The following is a 27266-nucleotide window of genomic DNA, read 5'->3' as shown; positions in this document are numbered from 1 at the left end:
GAATTACAGAGCGCAGTTACAACAACTAAAGGCTTTCCAAAGACTTCACTACATTAGATCATACTCAACTATGCAAAATTAAGTCTTATTTGGAGGTGGGGGGTGGAAAGAGGTCTCATTACACATCCTTGTACAAAAGACATTAGCATGGGTTCATTTTACTTAGACAATTTGTCTCCAGATTTTAAATAGAAAATGTGCTATTTCATACACTATTGATGAACTGATATAAGCAAAATAAATACATATATTTTAATCAAGCATATAACACCAAAGAGCATTTTGCACCTTCAAAATGCTTTTGCAAATATGAGCTAAAAAGTTAAGCCTCACAACAGACCTGTGAGGTAAGAATTATCCCAGCTACACAGAGGGGAAAAATGGAGGCAGAAAGGTTAAACACTTTGTCCAAGGCCACAGAAGGAGTCATGATCACATCAGAACTGAGATAGGAACTTGGAAGTTCCTGGCTTCCAAATCATGAGCTCAGATCACGAAAAATAAATGTGTCTATGGTGAATTGTGATATGGGATGTCTCACTATAGACCATCAGACAGAAAAATCAAAGGATGGTAGGCAGAGAGTTCTGTCTTGCTCTTGAATTAATAGGGAGGTTTGGATTTTTATTCCAAAAGATAGATACAGCTGTAACACTAGCATTGCTAGAGATCTGAGGTGAGGCAGAGAGAAATAGAGACTGTCTCACTGAACATCATAGTTTAAGACGAAAGGTGCAAAAATCAAAACTCAAAAACATAAGAATCCTCATCACCAAAAGTGTGCCATTCTCCAGGCTGTTCAGAGGATAAGAGATGGTGGTAAAATTTCAGTGATCTCTCTCTTTTTTTTCTTAAAGCATTCCAGCAGCAAACTAATGTAACACTGAACCATTCAGGGAAAAATCTCCTCAGCCGCAGGAAGCTACAAACAAAACACAGCTCAGAACCTCATATGAGATTATTTGCTTGTGAGATTCAGCCCATTTCCCATCCCAAGTACTAACATCATCATAATTTAGCCAGTAGATAGAGGTAAAGAGCCGCACAGTTAACAACAAACTTCCCTTCTACCCCATAGAATTAGTTCCTCATATCTCTAACACATCTCATTTCTACTGGCTGAAAGGGTGGGAGGGGGTCACACTCATTAATGAGTCCCTTGTGCCCAACAGAGAAGGCTCCAAGCTTCAAATCTAAATTCTTAATTAGCAATAAAAGTGACATTTTCATTCGAGTAGAAATGTACTCTCCACAATACTTCCAACCCCTCATACCTGCTGCTTTGAGAAGAGCTGTCAGTTTTGTAGACCCCCTTCCAGCTGCTATGTGAAGTGGAGTTGTTCCATCATATGTAGTACTGTCAACATCTGCATCACCCTAAAATTTTATTGAGGGAGGAAATAAAAAAGTAACGCTACCTGGGCAGAGAACACAGCTGGAGCCTCATGTCTGCATAAACACTGTAACCATGCAAATAAGCACCTCTATCCCTATGCACATAAAACCTTTAATCATACCCTGAACAAAAGGAGTTGGAAAATATAATGAACAAATTACTTCTCTGTACACATGAAGAGATGGTGTTTATGTGCTCAGATATTAGGCACAGTATATAATCCAAGAAGGATCAGATAGATATTATAGGTTATTAAAAAGCTTAAACTTTGCACCCAATGTAATATTACTGGTGAAGCTCTGGAATGGGTCACTTAGGGAGGTGGTGGAACCTCCATCCTTAGAGGTTTTTAAGGCCCGGCTTGACAAAGCCCTGGCTGGGATGATTTAGTTGAGGTTTGTGTGGCTTTGAGCAGGGGGTTGGACTAGATGACTCCTGAGGTCTCTTCCAACCCTAATCTTCTATGATTCTATGATATTTCTATTATGGGTCCAAACCAGTGTCCACTGAAATCAACCGGAATTTTGCTCTTGAATGGGAGGAGGATATGATTGAGTATATGTGCATGGGTGTACACGCACAAAGTATATTCTCTATCTTGTTTGTCTGCTTATGCCCCAACCCTACAAAGATGATGTGCTTAACTTTACACTAGTGAGTAATTCCATTCGATTCAATAGGATTATTCACAGTACATGTTAAGCATGTGAACGTCTTTGCAGGATCAGGGTCTTGGACTGTAAATTCCTCAGGCACTACACCAAGCTCACTATCAGTGCTAAACAAATAAACTATCACTATTATTGTTCATTATTACAGCATTTGTTTGCCATTCTGCCAGCCAGGGTAAGCAACAAAATCATAAGCTGTTAGGAATTTATCATAAAGCTTTCTTAAATAGCAAAGAGAAATGAACTACAAAAAATAATTATGGCAGCACAGCACTCACCTCAAGGAGAAGGGAGCCTGCCAAAGAGATGTTCTCTTGTTCGACAGCCAGATGCAACGCAGTTCGCCCAGACTTTTGTTCCTGAGCATTGACGTCAGCTCCAGCAGCAATCATCTGTCTGAGACAAGGCATGCTATTTGCCATCACTGCCATGTGAATCACATTGAGACCTACAGAACAAAATACACATGAACACTGACAAATATGGAAACATTGTGGTAATAAGTTTTTATAACACTTCATCCGAATACATATAAAATGAATATATACAAATATGTTTTGTTATTTTCTCTCTCTCTCCCTGTGAGTGTGTGAAAGAGAAAGCAAGAGTGGAAAATTGTGAAGATAGCTATGAACAGCACCAGTATAAAGTTTATCCATCTTTGTAATATGTATTAAAAATTAGAATGTAAGAACATAAGAATGGCCATATTGGATCAGACCAATGGTTCATCTTGCCCAGTATCCTGTCTGCCAGATTCTTCAGATGGAATGAATGTAACAGGGCAATTTATCGAGTGATCCATCCCCTGTCATTCAGCCCCCGCTTCTGGCAATCAGAGGCTTAGGGACACCCAAAGCATGGGGTTGTGTTCCAAACCATCTTGGCTAATAGCCATTGATGGAACTATCCTCCATGAACTTATCTAATTCTTTTTTGAAACCAGTTATATTTTTGGCTTTCACAACATCCCATGGCAAGGAATTCCACAAGTTGACTCTGCGCTGTGTGAAAAAGTACTTCCTTTTGTTCATTTTAAACCTGCTGCTTATTAATTTCACTGGGTGACCCTTGTTCCTGTGCTATGTGAAGGAGTACACAACACTTCCTTATTCACTTTCTCCACACTCATCACGATTTTATAGACCTCTATCATATCCCCTCTTAGTTGTCTCTTTTCCAAGCTGAAAAGTCCCAGTCTTATTAATCTCTCCTCACACGGAAGCTGTTCCATACTCCTAATCATTTTTATTGTCCCTTTCTGCACTTCTTGAAATTCTAATAAATCTTTTTAGACATTGAGTGACTAGAATTGCATGAAGTATTCAAGGCATGGGCATATCATGGATTTATATTGTGGCATTATATTTGCTGTCTTTCTATCTATCCCTTTCCTAATGGTTCCTAACATTCTGTTAGCTAAGCAGATGTTTTCAGAGAACTATCCAAAATGACTCCAAGATCTCTTTCTTGAGCGGTAAGAGCTAATTCAGATTTCATAATTTTGTATGTTTACTTGGGATTATGTTTTCCAATGTACATTACTTTGCATTTATCAACACTGAATTTCATCTGCCATTTTGTTGTCCAGTCACCCAGCTTTGTGAGATCCCTTTGTATCTCTTCACCGTCTGCTTTGGACTTAACTATCTTGAGTAATTTTGTATCATCAACAATCTTTGGCACTTCACTGTTTACCCCTTTTTCCAGATCGTTTATGAATATGTTGAACAGTACTGGTTCCAGTACAGACCTTTGGGGTCCCCACTATTTACCTCTCTCCACCAGGAAAACTGTTTATTCTTACCCAATGTTTCCTATCTTTTAACCAGTTACTGATCCATGAGAGGACCTTTTCTCTTATCCCATGGCTGCCTACTTTGCTTAAGAACCTTTGCTGAGGGACTTTGTCAAAGGCTTTCTGAAAGTCCAAGTACAGGATACACTCAATCACCCTTCTTCACATGTTTAGTGACCCCCTCAAAGAATTCTAATAGATTGATGTTGCATGATTTTCCTATACCAAAGCCAAGTTGACTCTTCTCCACATACGATGCTCATCTATGTATCTGATAATTCTTTTCTATAGCTTCAAACAATTTGCCTGGTACTGAAGTTAGGCTTACAGGATTGCATCGAGAGACTTTTTAAAAAAATCGGCATTACATTAGCTATTCTCCAGTCATCTGGTACAAAGAGTGATTTAAGCGATAGGTTTTATACCAGAGTTAGTAGTTCTGTAATTGCATGTTTGAGTTTCTTCAGAACTTTTGGGTGAATACCATCTGGCCCTGGTGATTTATTACTGTTAAATTTATCAATTTCTTCCAAAACCTCCTGTATTGACATCTTAATCTTGGGCAGTTCTTTAGATCTGTCATTAAAAAAAAGAACGGCTCAGGCGTGGGAATCTCCATCATGTCCTCTGCAGCGAAGACTGATGCAAAGCTCAGTGGTTTTGGGGGAGGGATAGCTCAGTGGTTTGCGCATTGGCCTGCTAAACCCAGGGTTGTGAGTTCAATCCTTGAGGGGGTCATTTAGGGATCTGGGGCAAAAATTGGTGATTGGTCCTGCTTTGAGCAGGGGGTTGGACTAGATGACCTCCTGAGGTCCCTTCCAACCCTGATATTCTATGATTCAATGGCCTTGTCTTCCTTGAGTGCTCTTTTAGCACCTTGATTGTCCAGTGGCCCTCCTGACTGTTTGGCAGACTTTCTGTTTCTGAGGTACTTAAACAAAATGTTTGCTATAAATTTTTGTGTCTTCTGTTAGTTGCTCTTCAAATTCTTTTTTGGCTTGCCGAATTATAATTTTACATTTAACTAGCCAGAGTTTATGTACCTTTATATTTTCCTCAATAGGATTTGACTTCCAATGTTCAAAAGATGCCTTTCTTTCTCCAACTGCCTCTTTTACTCTGTTGTTTAGCTGTGGTGGCATTTTTTTGGTCCACTTACTGTTTTATTTAATTTGGGGTATGACTACAGTTTGAGCCTCTATTATGATGTTTTTTAAAAGTTCCCATGCAGCTTGCAGGCACTTCACTCTTATGACTGTTCCTTTTAATTTCTGTTTAATTGGCCTCCTCATTTTTGTGTAGTTGCCCTTTTTGAAGTTAAATGCTACTGTGGTGGGTTTCATTGGTATTTTCCCCCCTCCAAGGATGTTGCACTTAACTACACTATGGTTGTCACTACAGAGAGGTTCAGTTATAGTCACCTCTTGACCAGGTCCTGTGCGCCACTTAGAACTAAATCAAGAATTGTCTCTCCCCACTTATGGGTTCCAAAATTAGCTGTTCCAAGAAGCAATCATTAATGGTGTCTAGAAATTTTATATCTAGATCCCATCCTGAGGTTAAATGTTCCAAGTCAATATGGGGACAGTTGAAACCCCCCATTATTACTAGGTTTTCTGTTTTTGTAACCTCTCTATTCTCCCTGAGCATTTCACAATCACAGTCACCATTCTGGTCAGATGGTTGGTAGCATATTCCTACTGCTATACTCTTATTATTAAAACTTGGAATTTCTATCCAGAGATCCTATGGTACAGTTTGATTTATTTAAGATTTTTACTCTTTTTGACTATGCTTTCCTTCACACAGAGTAACCTGGCCCCCTACCAATGCAACCTACTCTATCATTCCTATATATTTTGTACCCTGATATTACTATGTCCCATCATTCTACCAAGTTTCTGTAATGCCTATTATATAAATATTCTCATTTAATAACAGGCATTCAAGTTCACCCATCTTATTATTTAGACTTCTTGAATTTGTATAGAAGAACTTAAAAAATTTGTCAACATTTAATTTTCTGCCTTCATGTGATGTAATTGAATGGGACTTTTTTTGTTTGACTGTTTCTCTTCAGTTCCTACCTATACTTTATCAACTTCTATCATCTCCTCTTTACTAGGATACAGAGTATCCTCTTTAATAAATCCTTCCCTAAGGGATGTGTCTGTCTCAATTGTGTGCTCCTTCACACCTATCGGCTTTCCCCCACCCCTTAGTTTAAAAGCTCCTCTATGACTTTTTAAATTTTACATGCCAGCAATCTGGTTCTGTTTTGGTTTAGGTGGAGCCCATCCTTCCTTCCCAAAAGGTTCTCCAGTTCCTACTAAACCTAAATCCCTCCTCAAACACCATCATCTCCCCAAACATTGAGACCTTGCAATTCTGTCTAACTGGCCTTGCCTGTGGAACTGGAAGCCTAATTACCGTATATACTCGATCATAAGCCGGTTCGTTTATAAGCCGACCCCCGCAAGATGGGTAAGTAAGAATGGAAAATTTTTAATGACCCATTCATAAGCCAACCCTATAATTCAGGGGTCAGCAACTCTGGCTCCCGGGCCATCAGGATAAGCTGCTGGCGGGCCAAGATGGTTTGTTTATCTTGAGCGTCCGAGGGCACGGAGGTAAACCTAAGTAAACAAAGTGTCCCGGTGCGCCAGCTGCTTACCCTGACGGGCCGGGACAGCAACCGGTGGGGAAATTTTTTTGAGGGGGAGATGCTGGGGGTCAGGTGAGTAACCCCTGTGACCACCCCCCACATGACCCCACCACTAGCCTGTGACCCCCACACTCTCCCCATCCCATCCCTTCCCACCTTAGCTGAGGAGGGCAAGGGGAGGATGTCTCTGGCCTGGCCAGAGCTGCTCCAGCAGGCCAGACCGGGTGGCACGGCCGCATCACGTTCCAGCGGGCCGGGCGGTGCGGCCACAGCCTGCTCTGGGGGGAAGGGCCGAACAGCATGGCTGCAACCTGCCAGCCCCAGAGCTGCAGCTGCTTTGGAGGCTGGTGGGGAGAGCAGCGTGGCCAGAAGTGGAGAGACTCTGGCCCCGCCTCTTCCCTTCTGGCTCTGCTGGCTGTGCTGCCTCTCCTTGCCCCCTCTGTTGGGAGGAGGGGCCGTGTCGCACCTCTCCCCTCTTTATACCCGTTCATAAGCCGACCCCCTTCTCTGATGCTTCCCATTTTTACTAAAAAAATTCGACTTATGAACAAGTATATATGGTAATATGCTTGTCCAAGAAATAATATGAAAAATTGCTGTGATCCTTCCATACCTTCCCCATTTGTATGGTTGATCATTGGAGATGTCCTCTCATGCTTAAGGAGTATATTTAAAATCTTGTCATCTCCTTCTTTGGCAGCTAGATGCAAGATAGAATTGCCATGTCGATCCAGTAGGGTGACATCAGCTCCAGCCCTCAGCAAGTCCTCTACCACATCTGCCTGCTTTGTGATAACTGCCAAGTGCAATGGTGTCTAGAAAAGGCAGGGAAAAGTAACCACAAGAAAGTGAGCAACATATATGTCATTTTCACAGAAGCCTCTTAAAAATTACTCACAGTGATCCACAATTTTAATGTTTTATTCTTACACAAAAAAAGGTACTACGATAATTGAAATGCTCGATGCAAACTAGTATATATTTCCTTCCACTGAACTGTGAACACGATTCATACTTGTACTTAAAGGTCATAAAATCCCCATAGCCCAGTATCAGCATTCAGATTAAGGAACTGATCATTTGTTCCTCAGGCTCTCAAAACTCCCAGTGAAGTCAATGGGAGCTTTAGGTGTGCAAGGACTGGGTTCTAAGAGGCAAATCCACTCCCTATCGTCGAGACCAAGTAGTCAAGCTTTTATGGAGTTGAACAGGGTGGAGGACTTAGGAAGTGAAAGGATCCGTGTGGAAGTGGATTCTCTGGCCTAAAACCAGTCCCTATGCTTGCCTGGACCCAAAATTACCTGAGTTCTGTGTCACACAGGGAGTATAAACCCAAACCCAGCCTTCCCATCTGCAGCTGAGCCACTCTGCTGATTCCATTCCTAGGAAAAACTCCATGGATATGTCCCCTAAATCCTTTAAAATGACTAGGTACATTAAATGTAAATCTGCTGTTTTCTTTTTAAAACCTGACAAAGCACAGAAGAACGTTACATTTATATAATGTCTGTCTAGGTAGGTGATGTAATTTGCATGTTCTCCATTAGCATAACAATGCTATCAGCTGCAACACCAACATTAGACTTCAAGGCTTTTACTGCCTCTAACTAAGATTTGCAAAAAGAAAAGGAGTACCTGTGGCACCTTAGAGACTAACAAATTTATTTGAGCATAAGCTTTTGTGATGCATCTGATGAACTGAGCTGTAGCTCACGAAAGCTTATGCTCAAATAAATTTGTTAGTCTCTAAGGTGCCACAAGTCCTCCCGTTCTTTTTGCGGATACAGACTAACACAGCTGCTACTCTGAAACCTGTAACTAAGATTTGTGTTCATACTTCAACAGGAGGGACTGTATACTACAGCAGTGACATTCTGGTGGGTAAGCAGGATCATGCTGGAACTTTTATACAAATATTATTGTATTTGTACAGCGAGCCTTCTTACTGTGAGGGAAATCAGACTCTTAGCCTTTAAAAATATATAATATAATAGCAAAATCAAGCCCAAACCCAACTTCATATTCTGATTACTATATTAAGGAATAGTGTATACTCAACTATACACAAATAATGATTAATTCCATCCGAAGAGTCTAGTGATAATGTAAACTATGGGGGTGAGGCTAGAATTGTTTGTGAATGTCACCAGAATCGTAAGTACAGAAACACGTCTGGAGTTGTTAATTATTTTGGAGCACATGTATAAATCCATTTCCACTATATTTGTATTGTCATGAAGTCCCAGCCCATACTGTAGATTTAAAGTATTATACCCTCTCCAGCCTTTGGTTTACAAAATACCCGCTCTACAGACACTTTGAAGGCTTACAGAGGGATTGTAGTAGATGCTGAGAACCTGATACCTACTACTGCCTTGTTCCTTGTATCGCCATTCTACCTGTAGAAAGGGAGTGGATGTAAAACACTACCAAGCCAGAGTTCTCCACTCATTTATACCAACATTAGATTCATTTTACACCAGTGAAAATAACTACAAGGTGTAAGAAAGTGAAAAAATCAAGCCCTTTGGGTTTATCTACGCAGGAGAAAATCAGACCTGAAACACTTTCCTGGTGCAGCTCTGAGCGGAGCTCAATAAAACAGGAACACTGCCCGAACCATGTCTGCTTTTCTTTCTTCCTATCATGGGTGCACCTCTCCCAGGGGAGTAGGATGTGTTTTCCTAGCAGGCCTAGACCTTTAGTGTTTATAGTAGGGGATACGGAAAGAGACACTTTATAGGAGGATTTCCACAGCGCTTTCTAGAACATGTCTGGGCTGGGGACGTGAAAATCTCAGGCTTATGCTTCCAGGACCTAACAATTCTTCTCTAAATGAAGAGAGTATGGGGTTAATCATCTCTTTTTTTGCACATGTGAACGACGAAAGGAAAGGGGAATCTCTGAGCTCATTTTCTGTGTGCTGATATTGACTTGAAGTGGCTACTGTAAAGGGCATTATTTGTTACAAATGCCTATATGTGACCCAGCAACTGATCCTCCAGCCTGAAGGAGTATGGCATTTGAAAGTTCAAAACATGTTGACAAGGTTGGCACACGGCGATTGATACCAGTAGTTTAGTAACAGAGAAGCCTGGTAAAAAGGGACTGAACAGAAAACAAGATACATGGTATAAAATAAGGGTTCTGTTCTACAATAAACACATATTCCGTAACAATGACTGAAGTTACACATATGCACCAATGAGAGCGTGCACCCTCTGTTACCACCTTTCAGTCTGTCATTGTGTCCCACCATCTACGAACTTCTGAACTGCTTGCATTATAGTTTTACTTGGGTTTTGTGTGATGGATAAAAGGGAAAAATAAATTGCAGAAAATTTCTGTTACCAGTTGGATGATTAGTATCACTTATCACTGCATTCTGGCGTACCTGATAAAGGTCATTTCTCATATTGATGATGTCATCAGAATTAAAATCCAGCACCACTTCTAAGAGGTTTCTCACCAGCTCAGAATGAAGGTGGATAATTGCTAAGTGAAGGACACTGAAATGAAACCAAACAAAACCAAGTTCACTCTAATTGTAAAAATCAAATAATTTCTAATAAGGTTCTGATCGAAATCCCATTGACAACAGGTGTTTTTCCATTTATTGTCATGACAGCTCAACTGGGCTCTAAGGTCCAGATCCTCAAAGGTATTTAGGTACCTAATTCCCATTGATTTCAGTGGAAATGAGGTTTCACATCTGAAATCCAAGACTTAAATACCTGCCTTAGTGCACAAAATAGAGTGTTATTAAAAAGACAGTGTATTGTATAAAGAAGACTCTTACTCCAAATCTAGTATTATTTATAACAAGCTTTGTATCACAGAGACGCTGAATGTTAAAAAGCCTGGAATATTTTAGAGCCGTGGTGGGCAACCTGCGGCTCACGGGCTGGAGGTTGCCCACCACTGTTTTAGAAGCATAAAGCACATGAAAAGTTTCACACTTTCAGAACCTGCATACAGAATTTCCACAGGATTCTGTGTAACTACAGCAGATTTTCCTATGGGGATTTCCCCAACTTTGTCATTTCTTCTTGTCTTCATTTTCAAAAAGAAGGTGACTAAGGACCCCCAGACTCAAAGTTAGCTGGAGATGTCACGCCCAAGGGAAAAACCCTTTAATATATAAGTGACCACACAAGACAAGACCACTCAGACTATTATAACTCCATTTTCTACTTTCTTCCCAAGTCCCAGGACTCTCAACATTGTAACAGCATCAAAGAAGTACAATCCTATCACCCAAACCATAAAATGCCTTAATAGCCCCTCCGTTCATTTCCAGATTCAGTTCAAAACTGTCCTGCTTGTTTTGAACCCCTGCCTGGACTTGCTCTGGTCTAATTTCTGAACCTCTCTTCCGTGGCTCTCATGTTTTACTGTGTCTCTTGCACTATATAAAATTTCTTAAGCCCCCAGCTCCTGGAATTATTCTAATAAGGGAAAATCTGAGCTTTAATTAAAAAACAAAGTTTCTTGCCCTCATGGTTGTGGAGAAAAGCTTGAAACAGTTAATGTAGTGCACCCAAAAAGTTCAGAAACCAGAAGGCAAACACCTCCTGCCAAGGTTCCTTCTCCACTCTGAACTCTAGGGTACAAATCTGGGGACCTGCATGAAAACCCCCCTAAGCTTATTTTTACCAGTTTAGGTTAAAACTTCCCCAAGGTACAAACTATTTTACCTTTTGTCCCTGGACTTTATTGCTGCCACCACCAAGCGTCTAACAAATATAACAGGGAAAGAGCCCACTTGGAAATGTTTTTCCCAGCAAAATCCCCCCAAGCCCTACACCCCCTTTCCTGGGGAAGGCTTGGTAAAAATCCTCACCAATTTGCATAGGTGAACACAGACCCAAACCCTTGGATCTTAAGAACAAGGAAAAAGCAATCAGCTTCTTAAAAGAAGAATTTTAATTAAAGAAAAAGTAAAAGAATCACCTCTGTAAAATCAGGATGGTAAATACCTTACAGGGTAATCAGATTCAAAACACAGAGAATCCCTCTAGGCTAAACCTTAAGTTACAAAAAGACACAAAAACAGGAATATACATTCCATTCAGCACAACTTATTTTATCAGCCATTTAAACAAAACAGAATCTAATGCATATCTAGCTAGATTGCTTATTAACTTTTTACAGGAGTTCTGACCTGCATTCCTGCTCTGGTCCAGGCAAAAGCAACACACAGACAGAGAGAACCCTTTTTTTCGCCCCCCTCCAGCTTTGAAAGTATCTTGTCTCCTCATTGGTCATTTTGCTCAGGTGCCAGCGAGGTTGTCTTAGCTTCTTAACCCTTTACAGGTGAAAGGGTTTTTCCTCTGGCCAGGAGAGATTTAAAGGTGTTTACCCTTCCCTTTATATTTATGACGCCCCCTCCCCAGATGTACTATTTAAAGCCAATCTCATGATTTTGGAAGGTGTGGGGGGGTGGCTCATTAATTTTGAACATTTGGGGTTGGCAATACTGTGCTACTTCTTCCCTTTCTTTCTCCACTTGTCTAGCACTGGCCTCCTCTTACTGTCTCACCACTCCTATAGAAGAGCTGCCTCCTCTGCCGCTCTTGCCAAATGGAACAGACTTCTTATAATGCTGACAGTCTGCCTATATTCATATCTCAAAAATACTGATTCTCCTTTGCCCATCATTCCTTATTTCTCTTTCCTTCTCCTAATATTATTATTCTACCCTGTAACTGTATTTAACTCTGTAAAGAATAGTTGAATATACATTCCATGAAAAATCCATTAATTCATCGAATGGTCTAATAAGGTGGGCAGCTTTAACAATGTATCTTTTGGCACTACAGTGAAAGGCACAAGGTCACAAGGCCGCCAGGTATCCAGGGAATTGTGGGTATCCAGTACAATTGTCTTTCTTGAAGCATGTTACTGAATTTATTAAATAAATTGTTTTTATTTTTTATCTCAGAATTCAAATTCAACATATTTAAAAATTTTTTAGGGTCATCTAAAGATACTTTCATCACTTACATATTTTTATTAAAGGCAATCAGATTTGTAAACAGTAGATTTCAGTAGAAAAACTATGGGTATTGATCCTAGAGTCTGCAGTTCTGTGCTGTAAAACAACTTTTGCAGGAAAGCTAGCAGCCAAAATCATCAAGAGTTTGCTATTTTACTTGGTATTTCTGAAGTGTGCATAGGAACTGAGTGCTCAGGAAAGGAAGTAGGTCTCAAGATCCTGGAGACTGAAATTTACTATTTATCCCCATGACAGCTACAGCATGTCTGGGGATAAACAGCTGTCTGGGGGCCGCAGTGTAAGCTCCCACGTCATGGATCACAACCTTGATCCAGAAGGACTGCCTCTAGGTAGTTTATTTTCCACGGATCATTCAGTTCTTCGCCTTTGCTGAAACTGTCAATAAATTAACTGGGAACTGGACTGAGACTAACAACTCATTTCACCCAGAAAATTCATCACCAAAAGTTCTAACAATTTTATTGCTAGTTCCTGCTCATTCTTATTCCTGTTGTTTTCAAAGCAGACATTGGATTGCCCAAAATTGGGCAATCAAAGTGCTTTAAAATAACCACTGTCTCTAACAATAAATTAGCCATCATTTTGAAACACTTAATGTTCCTTGCTTTTTCAGTAATCTGAAATCCATTTCCACAGAAACTGGAACAAAAATAGCAGCCTCCCACTAGGTTATCAAAACACTTGATAGTATGTGTTAGTCATGTGTAATTTCTCATGTGGCAGCTATAGACTGTCAGCTCTGAACAGCTTCTACCGTATGTTATGCTTCAATTTAGAGGAAATCTCTAGCCCAAGCCCTCCATGTCATTTAAAACACAGTCATCCTTTGAAAAGTTGCAGTGCAAACATGGTAACTTCTTATTCAATAGCTTTGCTCTTGACCTGTATTGAGAGTTACATCTACTGGATTTAGTTTTGAAAAAGTAGATTTCTCGCTACTTACTTGTCACCATTTTCATCCTGGACGACAGTAAGATGTCGCTGAACAGCTAGTAGCATCTTCACATCACCAGTTACAGCATAGTCAAAAAGAGCATTGGCATGATGTTTAGCAAGCTGCATTGCCTTCTCCAGGAACAGACCATCTGCAACACAAATCATTGCATTCATCAGAGTTACAAATTATCTCAGTGCAATGTCCAGACATAAGACAGCAGGTGTGGAGCTTGTAACAGGCTGGCAGTGTTTTCCTGAAGCACTTCACACCATTTGGCAGGTGTTGATTCTGCCTGGGGAATGCTAAGCGCATACTGTTAAGTACATTCTGCTGACTCACAGAGGCTCCTACAGCTAATTACCACATACAGATGGAGGTAGTGGCTCTCTAGAAAGATGAACTAGTGTATGGGCTGAATAGTCAGGGGAGAGAAATCCTAGGAGCAACCACATCTGAGGAGAAGACTTGAGCTGCACTCTGTGAAGGGGGTAAATTTGGACTATGCATAATAGTGGATTATATTTGAGAGCAGTTTCGGAAGAGAACCTGCTCACAGAACTTTGAAATACTTCATGTTTCTTTGGCTCATTCTCAGCATCTCAAATTGCTCTACAAACAGCCTCGTGACACATCACCTTCATAATTTACAGATGAAGAAAAGGAAGGTTAACTGACGTCGAAGGTCACACAGAAAATCTGTGGTAGAGCCAAGAATCGAGCTCAGGTCTCAACAGCCAGTCCTGTACCTTAACCGCAAGATTATACCATCTTTCCTCCTTTCATAAATACATCAAAGAGAATTTTAAAATTAAACGACAGCTTCAGATTAGTGTCAAAGCAACATAACACAGCAATTTCAATTACCAAATACACTACAGGAAAAAAAAAGGAAAGAAAGATTTGCGCATGTCATCGGTGGAACCAAGTCACAAACTGCTGACCAAATAAAATCCACAGCTCCAAATGAGTGGGAATATGGTGAAGAGGGTGAGGCGAGACAAAGTTTCAAACCACATTTACCATTCTGGAGAGGACTGTCAATTGTACCAGACAGTCTATATTCCTAACCATTCCAAAGTGAGATTTCATGGGACTTCGTAACAAATTAGTATGAGCAAGCAAGGAAAACAGCACTTGCGAGCTAAAACACACATCTGTACATTGAGGAAAGGAATTCAGGATCTTTTGCTATGTAAAAAATAACACTGTAACACTTGGGATAAAAGAGACTCTTCAACTGCGGTCAGTATTAATGCCTGTGTTCTTTTTGTAGGCCACTCACTAGGGGTTACATAATTATACCCACGTCAGGCTGACATTGCAACTTGCACAGGACAGTGGCTCCTGTAGACACATGATTAGCCTGACAATTATAACTTATTATTACCTCTCAGCACTAAATAACAGATTTAGAGTCTAATGCTAATGCAATCAACACACTACTTGTGTGTCAAGATAGGACACCACAAGTAACATGGTCTCTTTCTTGTCAAACTCTGTTCCAGACTTTTGTATAAGCAGGACACTAAATGTCATAATGAGCTCTGGAAAAAGGCCTACTATATTGTCACTGGAATAAGAGAAGATACATTTCCCTTAAACCCAGTTGTCAAAACTGTGCAGATTACATTAAATGGGTGCACTTCACAGACCCAATTCTTCTGCATATATTCTTCACACAAATTGGAGTTCCTGTTTCTCTCCTTTTTCTTTTTGTATAATTGATAAAGAAATAATTGTCAGCTTCCTGATGTGCTGTCTCTTACTCACCCATTAGATTCAACAATCCAAGCCCTTCCTTTCATTGGAAACAGACAGACAACATCACGCCCTCACACAAGTGCACACCCATCAATTGCTAGTTTTGTTTTCTGAACTAATCCAAGAGTTGACTCTCAGAGCCAGCAAGCAGCAATTTCTCTTCAGGGCACCACATGATCTCTCAAGTGCCAAGAAGCCACTTAGGGAAGGCTTCAATACTGAAACTCTATTACTGTGTGAACTTGTTTTCCCAATCCAATGCCTGTCGAATTGTTATAGTAAATGACACATAACGAAACCAGCACACAACATAATATGTCCCTTTTTCCATTCCAGAAAGGAGGAGTGTTCTGCATGAAAGAGCTACATATCGCATTATACATGGGACAGGAAAAGCAAGTTCCTTCTCTGTCATTTCTACTATAACAACCAACCAACAGCACATCTCCAGTGAATGATCCAAGACACATATGGCCTGGTTTTGATAGATGTTGACTGTGATGGGAGTTATGGGCACTCAAGACCTCTAAAAATCTGGCTATCTAACCCTCAAAATATGGACTGATCAGACTGTCAACAAAAGGAAGCTTGACAAGACAAAGGAGTAAATTTGTAATCCCCAGAGGGCTAATATCCTAGTACAAAGACTTCCTTCAACCATTCCTTCTCTCTTTTCTGTTTTTTTTTTTTTGTATAAAGACTTTGCTGTGAAGCAATGCTGATTTGATTGTTGAAGTTATTCTTTATTTGGCAATGGATGCAGTTTATATTAAATTTAACTTTTAATAAAATGCTCCGCATGCAATTTAGAAATAGATTTGCATTGATTGATTGCATGGAACAATGATGCAACAATTACATACCTGGAAATAACACCTTTCCATACATATAATGAAGCCTGTTAAATATTAAGGACCAAACCTTTTGCTGATTTATAACCTGTTCAATTCTACGGACTTCAATGGGATCACAGAGTCACTGGGAGACAGTGCAGAGAGACAAAGGCTTCTGCATAGAGAGCCCTGGCATACATGGATCTTGGGAGATCCCAGGTTTAGGAGACTGATCTCCTGCCATTTCCAAGTAGGAGCAAATTAAACCCTCCCACCCTTGCAAAGATGGAAACTCTATGAGCGGGAACTTTTGACATTTCCAGTCCTTAACACAGACTTCTCCCATGGCAAGATTGGCCCTATGAATGACCCTAAATAAACTGATTGGTTCACTTACCCTGTAACCTACAATCTGCTTCAGCTACTTCAGCTGTACATGACAAAGTAACATCCTCCTCCTTATTATCACCGCTACAAACTCTGGACTCACTCCTCTCTGTGATTTCCACTTTCTTGTTATGTTTCATATCTGGTTTGTCATCGTGCTTATTGCAGCTTTCCCCATCCTGTTCAGCCATGTCATTTGCAATTCCTTACAACATAAATGAAAAGCATTAGTCTTTTGATACTGTGATTCTTTTGTACAAATGATAATGCTCTGTGGGTCTCATTCACACCCCAATGAAATCAATGGAAAGACGCCCATTTACTTCAATTGGCACTGGATCAGGACCTATATCATTAAATGCTACAGCGTCACTGCACTCAAGTTCATTACCCAGAGAGAAATGTAACTTGCTCTGAAGTTATTTAAGATTTTCACTGTACTGACCCCCATATTAAAGTATGAAATTAAACAAACCAATTGTCTAACAGTAAATGTAGGGATGAATTCTGATCTCAATTGCAATGTTACAAATCTGCAGTATCTCCACCAAAGCCAACAGGATTATTCCAGATTGATATTGGTGTAACAGACCGTACAATTTATCCAGCAGATGTTGGAAATAAATGGCCCCACCTGTCTTTTTCACCAAAGCTCTGGGGCTTTTGGGTTTGAAGTGATTTCCCCTGGTTTTGGGCACAAAGAATGAGTGTGTCCTTACTGTTAACTTAATTTTTGAGGTGGCCATGCATGTTTATCACATTGGGCCAGACTGTGGCTCTCCCTTAACCCAGCCAGACAATAGGGAGAGGAAGGGCCATCTGGGAGCAACTCACTGGAAAGGGAAGGAGAATAGCAAGGACCATGCAGTATCTTTTAAAGAGCTATTGCAGATCACTCTCTCTGCAGAGCAATAAGGCACCTCTGAAAGGCATTTTGCTTCACAGAAACAGGATGCTTCTCAGTGCTTTCTATGGGCAGGGCTGACCTTACCATGAAGCAAACTGAGGCGGCCACCTCAGGTGCCAGACTGTGGGGGGGCGCCATTAGAACCCAGAGTGTAGAAAATTGTGTCTGCTGCTGGTGCATATGTAGTCTCTCTGCTGTAGATGCACAGAGATGGTGGAGTGCTGTGCTGGAGGAAGGAGGGCACAAGAGACATAACAGGCAGGCAGGAGAAAAGGTGAGAGGGAATAACAGAAAGCAGCAACAGCTGCAGGGAGAGAGAGGAGGAGGAGCCTCTTATGTACCTCTCTAGCACCCCCAGGAGCCTGGACTGATTAACACCAACTTCTCTGGGAGCTTCCTGTTTCCTGCTGCTTCCCTGAACCCACTTGAGGAGACAGGCAGTCACCTGAAGTAGTAGGAGCCAGTTAGACCCTTAAGATGCTGATATCTTCCCTCACTCAGGTCCTGTTACCAGCCTGCTTATTTGTCCCCTTCAATTGAGTGTTGAGAGCCACTATAGTTGGCACAGAACAGCAGTCCTGAGTGAAGGAAGAAAACGTCTCCTTGGGGCAGCATTCAGAAAAAGAAAGCAAGCAAAGGAAGCTTTTCTATCTAAGCAGGAAGGAGCTCTCCTGAGATACACAAACACAAATGATCATGGTGAGTCTTCTGGCCCCAGTGAGGATGTGAGTGGTGAGGAGATGCCTGATCTTCCCGTTAGTCAGAGTGCAGGTGACCTGGCAGCTACTGCAGCATCCATATCTCCATCTCAAATGGATGTAACCATGCACATTCCTGAAGAAAAGTGTAGATCAGAGAAGAGTGTGGTGGAGGTGCAAGAAACAGCTGCTGCTGAGTTTAGTTCCTTAAGTCTAGATGATCCAGGACTGTGGACCCACTTGAGCAGTAGCCTGACGGACTTCCTTGTTCTGCATGGGCCACAACAAGTGAAAAACTTCATGTTCCCCAAAGACAATGAAAACAGAAGTTTCCAGCCAATATATTACTGGCATGAAATCCCCAATGGTGACACAGTGGAGAGGCCATGGCTTATGTACTCAAAACCCCAGAATGCTGCATACTGTTTTTGTTGCAGACTCTTCCAGTCTAGTGTTCCAGCCACACTAGGTTCTACAGGAACAAATGACTGGAAAAATCTGGCTAGAAATCTGGCAAGCCATGAGAAGGCAGCAAATCACCAGAGAGCATTCCATAGGTGGAAAGAGCTTGAGATGAGACTAAGGTTAAAGGCCAGCATAGATGATCAGCATCAAGAGAAGATTGCATCAGAATCTCTTTACTGGCAAAATGTTCTGAAAAGGCTCATTGCCATTGTGAGAATGCTTGCTACCCAAAACCTAGCACTGTGTGGCACTTCAGATCAGCTGTAGGTGCCAAACAATGGAAACTTCCTTAAAACTGTGGAGCTGATGGCTGAGTTTGATGCTGTACTCCAGGAGCATCTAAGAAGAGTCACCACCCAAGAAATGTACACACACCACTACCATGGAAAAACAATTCAAAATGAGATCATACAATTCCTGGCAACAAAAGTCAAACAGAAGATTGTGGCAGATCTGGAGTCAGCAAGATATTACTCTGTTATTCTGGACTGCACACCTGACATCAGCCATACAGAACAAATGACTTTAATGGTGCGTTTTGTAACAACAACAGAACCTAGTGAAAATGTCCCTGCAGTGGTGACTCTTAGAGCATTTTCTAGAATATATTGACGTTGATGATACTACAGGAGCTGGTATGACAAATGTGCTTCTTAAAAAGCTGGAAGATATGGGAATTGCGATAGCTCACATGAGAGGTCAGGGCTACGATAATGGTGCCAGCATGATAGGAAAGAACAGAGGAGTACAGACACAGATCCGAGAGTTAAACCCTCGAGCTTTTTTTGTCCCATGCAGTTCTCATTCATTGAACTTGGTGGTCAGTGATGCAGCATCAGCTTCTAGTGAGGCTGCTGAATTTTTTAATGTAATTCAAAGCATCTATGTATTTTTCTCTGCATCAACTCATCAACGGCAAATTTTGAAGCAACATCTGGGAACATCCTCTCTGACACTGAAACCACTGAGTGCCACAAGATGGGAAAGTCGAGTAGAGGCTATAAAGCCTATCAAACACCAAATTGGGAAGATGATGCCATAGTTGCCATTATGGAGGATAATGCTGTGACAGGAACTGTTCGTGGGAGAATAGTGGCAGAGGGAAATGGAATCACCAGAAACATACATAACTTCAAATTTCTGTGTGGCTTAGTGTTGTGGCATGACATACTGTTTGAAATACAGTAACTCCCCAGTTAATGTCCTCTCGCTTAATGCTGTTTCAATCTTACGTCCCTGCTCAATTACAGAACATGCTCCATTTAAAATTGTGCAATGCTTCGCTATAATGTCGTTTGGCTGCCTGCTTTGTCTACAGCTGGCAGCCCCCTATCAGCTCCCTTTCGCCGCCCCCTGAACAGTGCCTCCCACCTGCTGGCAGACCCCATGGATCAGCGTCTTCCCACTCCTCCCCCCCGCCTCCTGCCTGTGTCAATCAGCTGGCTTGAGGCATTCTGGAGGGAGCGGGGAGGAGCGAGGACTCAGCGTGCAGGCTCCTCCTCCCTCTCCTACCTCCCGAATGTCGCAAACCAGCTGATTGCCGCAGGCAGGAGGCAGGGGAGGGAGGGGGGAGGCTGTTCGCCGAGTCCTCACTCCTCCCTACACCCTCCTGCTCTCTGAACGTCACAAGCCAGCTGATTGCTGCGGGCAGGAGGAAGGAGCGAGGATGCAGTGCTCCTCCCCCCTCCCTCCCCTCCTTTCTGCCATCAGCTAGCTTGCAGTGTTCAGGAGGCAGGGGAGGGAGGGGGAGTGTGCGTGCCGTGTCCTTGCTCCTCCCTCCAGAACGCCGCAAGCCAGCTGATTGCTGCGGGCAGGAGGCAGGGGAGGAAGGGGGGAGGAGCAAGGACGGTGCGTGCAGAGTAAAGGGGGAGTAGAGGGGGTGAAAGAAGAGGTGGGTTAAGGGTGGGGGCTTGGGGGAAGGGGTGGAGTGGGCGGGCTGACAGTTGAGCCCCCCACCCCTGGTGCTTGCAGAGTAGGGGAAGCTGCCGCTGCTGCTGTGCAATGTGCTTTTCCTAGCCTACAGCACCTTCAGCATCCTTGCCTGCCTCATTGTCTCCAGTGCCAGTGGGCTGTGCCTGTGTGGGGTAAGGCAGGGGCACCTCCCAACTATAGTACTGTACTGTATGGCAAAAAAAAAATTTCCCTGGAACCTAAACCCCACATTTACATTCATTCTTATGGGGAAATTGGATTTGCTTAACATTGTTTCACTTAAAGTCACATTTTTCAGGAACATAACTACAATGTTAAGTGAGGAGTTACTGTAAATGTTGTAAGCAAGAGACTCCAGGGTGTTGACCTTGATATATCTGGAGCAATGGAACAACTGGAAAAAGCAAAGTCATACCTATAGTCTTACCGGTCAGATGAGGGATTTCAAAATGTTCTGAAAAATGCACAAAAGTTGACAGAGGAACTTCACACTGAAACTATTTTCCCACCCATTCAACAATACAAGAGTCGCCAAAGAAGAAGACATTTTGGTTACAAGGCACGGGATAATCCCATAAGAGACCGCAAACAACAATTCAAAGTTGAATTCTTTAACCAGGTGCTAGATTGTGCAATACAGTCAGTTGAAGAACGTTTCATGCAGCTCAAGGACCACAGTAGTATATTTGGGATGTTGTATGATATTCCAAAACTCCTCACTATACCTGAAGAAGACCTACACCAGCAATGCAGGGCACTAGAGACAGTGTTGACACCCGACGACATCCGTGATACTGATGCGAGTGATTTAGGTGATGAACTAAAAGCCCTTTCAAGATACATTTCAGCAGGATCAACTCCAAAGGCTGTTCTGGAACATATGTGCACAAATAAAATGACCACCCTCTTTCCAAATGCTTTTGTTGCTCTGCACATACTTCTAACACTTCCTGTAACAGTTGCCAGTGGAGAACGCAGCTTCTCCAAGCTGAAGTTAATAAAAACACATCTATGCTCCACAATGACACAGGAGAGGCTGGTCAGTCCTGCAACCATCTCAAAAGAGCATGAGCTGGTCTAGAGTGTGGACCTTCAGGAAGCAGTTCAAATCTTTGCAACCAAGAAGGCATGGAAAGGACCACTTTGATTATTCAAACAGATAAAAATGCCAGTGAAGAAAAGAAAAGTTAACTTTCAAATGCCTGAACAGCAAATGTAAGTATTACTTAAAATTTTTGAGCAAGGCATTTTAAGTTGTTAGCTCTCTTTTATTAGGGTAGATAGCAGAGCAGTACCATGAGAGGAGTAGAACAGGAAGAAGGCAGAATTGAGACCTTTCAAAGTTTTGGCCCAAGCGAGGGGGAATGGGGGCGTCATTTGAGCTCCCCGCCTCAGGTGCCAAAATGTTGTGGGCCAGCCCTTTCTCTGTGGTTCTGTCACTTTAACACCATCTACCCCACTGATTGTGCTTACCCAATGTACAAATATGTCTTGCTTTGCATTTGTACTCATGTAATATGTACGTCATGTGATATCACATAATACAGTTTTTCTGAAGACTGGAATTTTTCATTTTCAGGGAAAATGAATATTCTGCAGGTTAAAAAAGTGGCCTCCAGTGGCCTATAATGACAAAAGCCACAGTCCATTTGCCAATTTTTAAGTCCTTGGGGGAAAATAGTTTTTGCTGCTTATAAACATTAAATCCAGTCAATCGCATATATAGTTCACCATTAAGATGTCAGCACTAGCCATCTAATTATTGTCTATTCTAACCATAGAGGGAAACTGTGGTATTTGGGACAGCAGTGAGGGTTTCTGTTGGCTAATGCTGACGTTTAGTGATCACTGTAAACACATGTGAGTGTTTACACACCTATTTTAATCCTGTTTGAGTCCAGTTTAGAGCGACCAAGTTCCAAAACTCTGATAGTCATTAACAGTAATTGCTGATTAGTGAAGCAAAGATGGTAAACTAAAGATTACTGTTGCAACCATGCTATTTTGTTTCTTACCATGTTTCATTCCAGCACTAGACTTCGTGGGGCCTGGGTGGAAAGGCATGCCTCCATAAGCAGAATACCCATAGGAAGGGTAGCCGTACCCTAAAAACAACAGCAATGTAAAAGGAAAAAGAATCACTGGAATTATTCTCCAGAACAAAAACAAGCAATACAATGAAAATCACATGCTCAGACAAAAGCACTATTTCACATGCAGCTCCTTTAGTATTTTGTCCTATGGATTTTCCGCCCTACTAAAATAACATGTTCCGGATGAAAGCCCCACCTCCCATCTTTATGTCAATCAAAGGAAAGTCTAGACGTCTGGCTAGCAGCATCCTCTATCTTTGCAGTTCTCAAAATTTAAGAGGTAGCATACCACTTCTACTGCTCAACAAAGAACTTGGCATGCTGCCTGAATAATTGTAATTAGTGTAGTTATAATGGATTTTTATTCTGATACCGTTCTTTAGACCAGCGTTTTTCAAACTTCAGGTCGTGACCCAGTACTGGGTTGCCGTGGCATGTCAGGCACTGGGTCGCTCTGGTCAGCACCACCGACCGGGACGTTAGAAGTCCTGTTGGCAGTGCTGCCCAGATAAGACAGGATAGTGCCTACCTGTTCCGACACCACACTGTGCCCTGGAAGTGGCCAGCAGCAGGTCCAGCTTCTAGGCGGGGGGCCATGGGGCTTGCGCACTGCTCCTGCCCCGAGCACCAGCTCCGCACTTGCACTTGCTTGCGCGCCTCCGCCTAGGAGCCGGACCTGCTGCTGGGTGCTTCCAGGGCGCAGCGCGGTCCACGGTGCCAGGACAAGCGGGAAGCCTGCCTCTGCACCCTGGCTGCACCGCTGACTGGATGCCGCCGGAGGTAAGTCCGTGCCCCAACCCCATGCCCCAATCCCCTGCCCCAGCCCTGAGCAACCTGGAACCCCTTCCTGCACCCCAAACCCCTCATCCTCCGTCCCACCCCAGAGCCTGTACCCCCAGCTCAGAGCCCTGACCCCTTCCTGCACCCCAACCCTCTGCCCCACTTCAGACCCCCCTCGCACACCCTGAACCCCTCATTACTGGCCCCACCCCCCAGCTCTCATCCCCACCCCCCAACCCTCTGCCCCAGCCCTGAGCCCCTCCTACACCCTAAACCCCTCCTCCCCAGTTCTGTTGGGTCGCGGGCATCAACAATTTTCTTCAACTGGGTCCCCAGAAAAAAAGTTTGAAAACTGCTGGTTTAGACTAACTCTTCTACCCCCAGTGGTACATGTTCCACAGTTGGAGAACAGCTGCTCTCTCCCTTTCTCTAGTAGAAAAGCTATGCTGATAATGACTTCCAGGACGTCACTGTTCAAATGATGCCTAGCTACTCTACAGTATACGACCTTCCTGCAAGAAACAAAAATGATCATCATGTGATAACATATCATACTGCTCCTCAATGCCATACAGTAGATATAGAATCAGATTCTGGTCCCTTGCTCTGTGGGCCAGCTGGAACTGGAGCAGGAATGGCAGCAGTGCAGAGGCATTTCACGGAGCACCTAGCACCTCGAATTTCTCAACAGTAATTGCCGTTAACTAATTGGCATTGACAATGATGGGTTGTGAAGGATTTCTGCCCAGTCTTCCTTGGCCAGAAGGAAGCTATCTGCGACATACAACTTCAATGAAGAAAAATAATGAGGGGGTTATGTGGTGTCCCACAGGAAAGAAGATGATTTACTGAAAATATTACAGCTTTGATTCTCATTTCACACCAGTAAGAATGAGGAGTAACTTCACTGAAGTCAATGGAGTTATACTCGTTCCATATCAGAGTAAGTGAAATGAGATTCAGGTCCTCTATACCTACAGAAATACAGAGATTCGCAATGTCAATTTCAATAACAAATAAACACATGTCCTTTCTCCAACGCCTAGAGGGACAAACCACACATGTTACAGTTTAAATCTCATGCTTCAGATCAATGATCTTTTCTCTTTACCTGAGCCAGCACCGCTTCCTCCGCCTCCATACATTCCACTCCCTCCATCTCCAGCACCACTGCCTCCACCATAACCATCAGAAAAATTAGGCATAAGCTTCTGTCGCTTCCTCTGAACTTCTTCTTTATCTGTGTTTTGGGTGAGGGAGAGAATGAAAGAGAAACAGCAAAAGGAGAGGATGAGTCACTTCTATCACCAGCTGGGGACAGAAAAGAGCATTGGTACTGACCGGATTACTGAAAAACAATAGCTTAAGGGGAAATCAGAAGTGCTGTAAGTAGGGTAAACTTTTTCAGCTCCAAACAACAAACCATTTTTGTACAGCAAAAATTGGTGAAACCTTCCAGTAAGTAACAATCAGAGTGACATTCTCAGACAGACCACTGAACCAAAGACACAATCACGCACATAAGTCCATATGGCTTCTCTAATGCTGTATCTGGTGCCACAATACCCAAATAAAGAGGACTAGGACAGGACATGGCTGACTCGCCTAAGTGCCTAAATCACTTTTGAAAATGGGACTTAGGAGCCTAAGTCACTTATATGCTTTTGAAAATTTTACCCATTGGGAACAAAAGGGCAATTTTCTCTCCCAAATACACTTTAGAAAGAGGGGATGAAGGTGCTCAAAAAACGATGAATCAGAGGATGAAATGAAGCATACTTTCGTACCAGAAAGGCCACAAACAAAAATGAGTCTAAAGCAAGACATAAAAAACTCATGCAGGTCAGTAGAAGGAGAACTAGCCTTACACAAAGTACAACAAATAAAGGTAGAACAGAGTCCCCAGCTCCATCAAAAATATTCCGAAGACTCTGGGGAAAAAAACAGCACTCTAAAGTTAAACATACAGAAAATGAAACAGTCATGAAAAGAGGAGCTATCAAAAAGTGACACAAAAATTCTAGCGAAGAGGAAGCCCAGCAACACTGTTGAGGAAAGAACAAAATATCCCCCAACAAACAATGTAATAATTCCTGACAGGCATATGCCAAACGTGGTAAGGAAACTGCATGCAGAACAGTATCAATCAATGCATCAAACCCAAGCGCTGAACATATGAACCAATATAATGAATAGTCTATATATGAATGCACTTACAGACATATACAGTACATAGATAAGTGTACCTGCATCAAATATACTCACACCCAGGAAGAGAGAAAACCCTAAAAAGCAGCTAATGAATCTGGCCCAGGAAACAAAAAAGACACACATTTCTGAGCTCATGTGAGCACTATTCAACAGGGAAATAGCCCAGTACAGTTGCTAGAATACCATACAGTTGCTAGAATGCCAGCCTTCATAATATGTTGGATAGAGTTTATGAAAAGGCATTTACAGAAATCATCATTCAATTATTTTCACCCCTCTAAAAACCACAAAAAAGTCAGCCTCAAAATTGGTGGGCTATATCTGGAGCAGTGTGAAATGTTTCTATACAATTTGGTCAAGGAGTTCCTGGATGCTAAAAATAGAGTTCACCTAAATTCAAATATCCACCTGAAAACATGGAAATTTCTCAGCAAACATCACTTTCTGCTGCTTATTATACCAAAATATAAATAACTCACTATCCCTGCACATGTCTTTGTTTTGTCCACCTGTTTTCTCTTGTCACAAGCTAAATCCTCAATCCTGCAAATGCTTATGTATATGCTTTAAAGCACACGAGTAGTCATTGACTTCAACAAGACTATTCCTGCGCTTAAAGTTAAGCACATATGCATATGCTACTGGATCAGGGCTTAAGATCATAAGCTACTGCCTTTTATTACATCTGCGTAGTATGGTGCCGAGCAGAACAGGCCCTGATCCCTGATTGGGACCCCTGAGCTCGGCCATCATACAAATATTTTTATTACTATTTATTATTAATGCTAACATGAACACGAAGAACAACCTTATAATTCAGTCAGATTAATTCACAGCATAGTGATTTAAAAAGTATTGATCCACTGGGTAAGCTTCCTGACACTGAACAACATAGTCACCGGGTCTGATTCCAACTGTTACATTTCACCTAAAAGATTTACAATATTGTCATGGAAAAAAACCACACCAATCACACCACCCTTCCTCTTGCAAAGGGTGCCAGGGGGTTATTTAACGAACACAAGTGCTTAGGACTAGAGCTGGTCAATGAAAGAGAAATACAAAATATATTTTCTATTTTCTCACCAGTTCTAGTCAGGACCCTGGTTTTATGTTTCATCTGAAAGGCAGCACGGGCAGTACAATAACCTTGAGTATTGTTTCAGAAGTGACCGGGAAAAAAGCGCCACCTACTGCATATATACATTCTAGGTGTATAAGATACCAGTTGACACTAATCCCTTGTAGGGACCTGTGTGTTTCCTGCACAACAGTCCAACATAAAATATCGAAGTAAACACATTCTGCTCTGACTAGTTCTGCCCTGACCAGTTTTTCCATTAGTTCTGCCCAATATGAGCAGTCAAGTACAGTATTTTCTAGAGGTAAAAAACCATAGAACAAGGACATTACCCAACATTAGGAAATAGGTGAGGGCTCTGCTGTTTCACAAACAGGATATTTCCCCTTTGTAATGCATGGAACAGGTTCAATGAATTACCTTTGATTTCAGGGTAGTACAGAAATGGCTTTGGCTCACTTGTTTCCAGATCAGATTTCCGCCGTAGTTGGACAAACACAGATGCTGGTTTTGTGATATTGACATCTCTGTACTTTGGGGTTTTGAATACAATAGCAAACTGTGAAAAACATTGATCATCAGGTTGTCAGGAATAGAGTTTTCTGAAATAAGATAGTGTTTTACATCTAACT

At 42.1% G+C, this 27266-nt stretch overlaps 1 protein-coding gene across 5 annotated transcripts in view; it reads right to left on the bottom strand.

Moving 5' to 3' along the window:
* Nucleotides 1-27266, bottom strand: part of NFKB1 (nuclear factor kappa B subunit 1) — a 94234-nt gene that overhangs the window by 5862 nt on the left and 61106 nt on the right. For 4 of the 5 annotated variants that reach the window (XM_073340806.2, XM_073340807.2, XM_073340804.2 and 1 more), the window contains exons 11-19: nucleotides 27055-27193; nucleotides 24454-24582; nucleotides 22485-22574; nucleotides 16478-16672; nucleotides 13493-13634; nucleotides 9925-10039; nucleotides 7144-7345; nucleotides 2346-2515; nucleotides 1275-1377 (exon numbers count right to left, since the gene is read on the bottom strand). In XM_073340806.2, coding sequence (XP_073196907.2) covers nucleotides 1275-1377; nucleotides 2346-2515; nucleotides 7144-7345; nucleotides 9925-10039; nucleotides 13493-13634; nucleotides 16478-16672; nucleotides 22485-22574; nucleotides 24454-24582; nucleotides 27055-27193 — 1285 coding nt within the window. The remainder of the gene's footprint in view (nucleotides 1-1274; nucleotides 1378-2345; nucleotides 2516-7143; nucleotides 7346-9924; nucleotides 10040-13492; nucleotides 13635-16477; nucleotides 16673-22484; nucleotides 22575-24453; nucleotides 24583-27054; nucleotides 27194-27266) is intronic. The other variant, XM_073340805.2, reaches the window with a different exon arrangement.

Source organism: Lepidochelys kempii, chromosome 4, assembly GCF_965140285.1.
Source record: "Lepidochelys kempii isolate rLepKem1 chromosome 4, rLepKem1.hap1, whole genome shotgun sequence".
NCBI classification, from domain to species: Eukaryota; Metazoa; Chordata; order Testudines; family Cheloniidae; genus Lepidochelys; species Lepidochelys kempii.
This window is presented reverse-complemented; position numbering and strand designations above follow the sequence as displayed.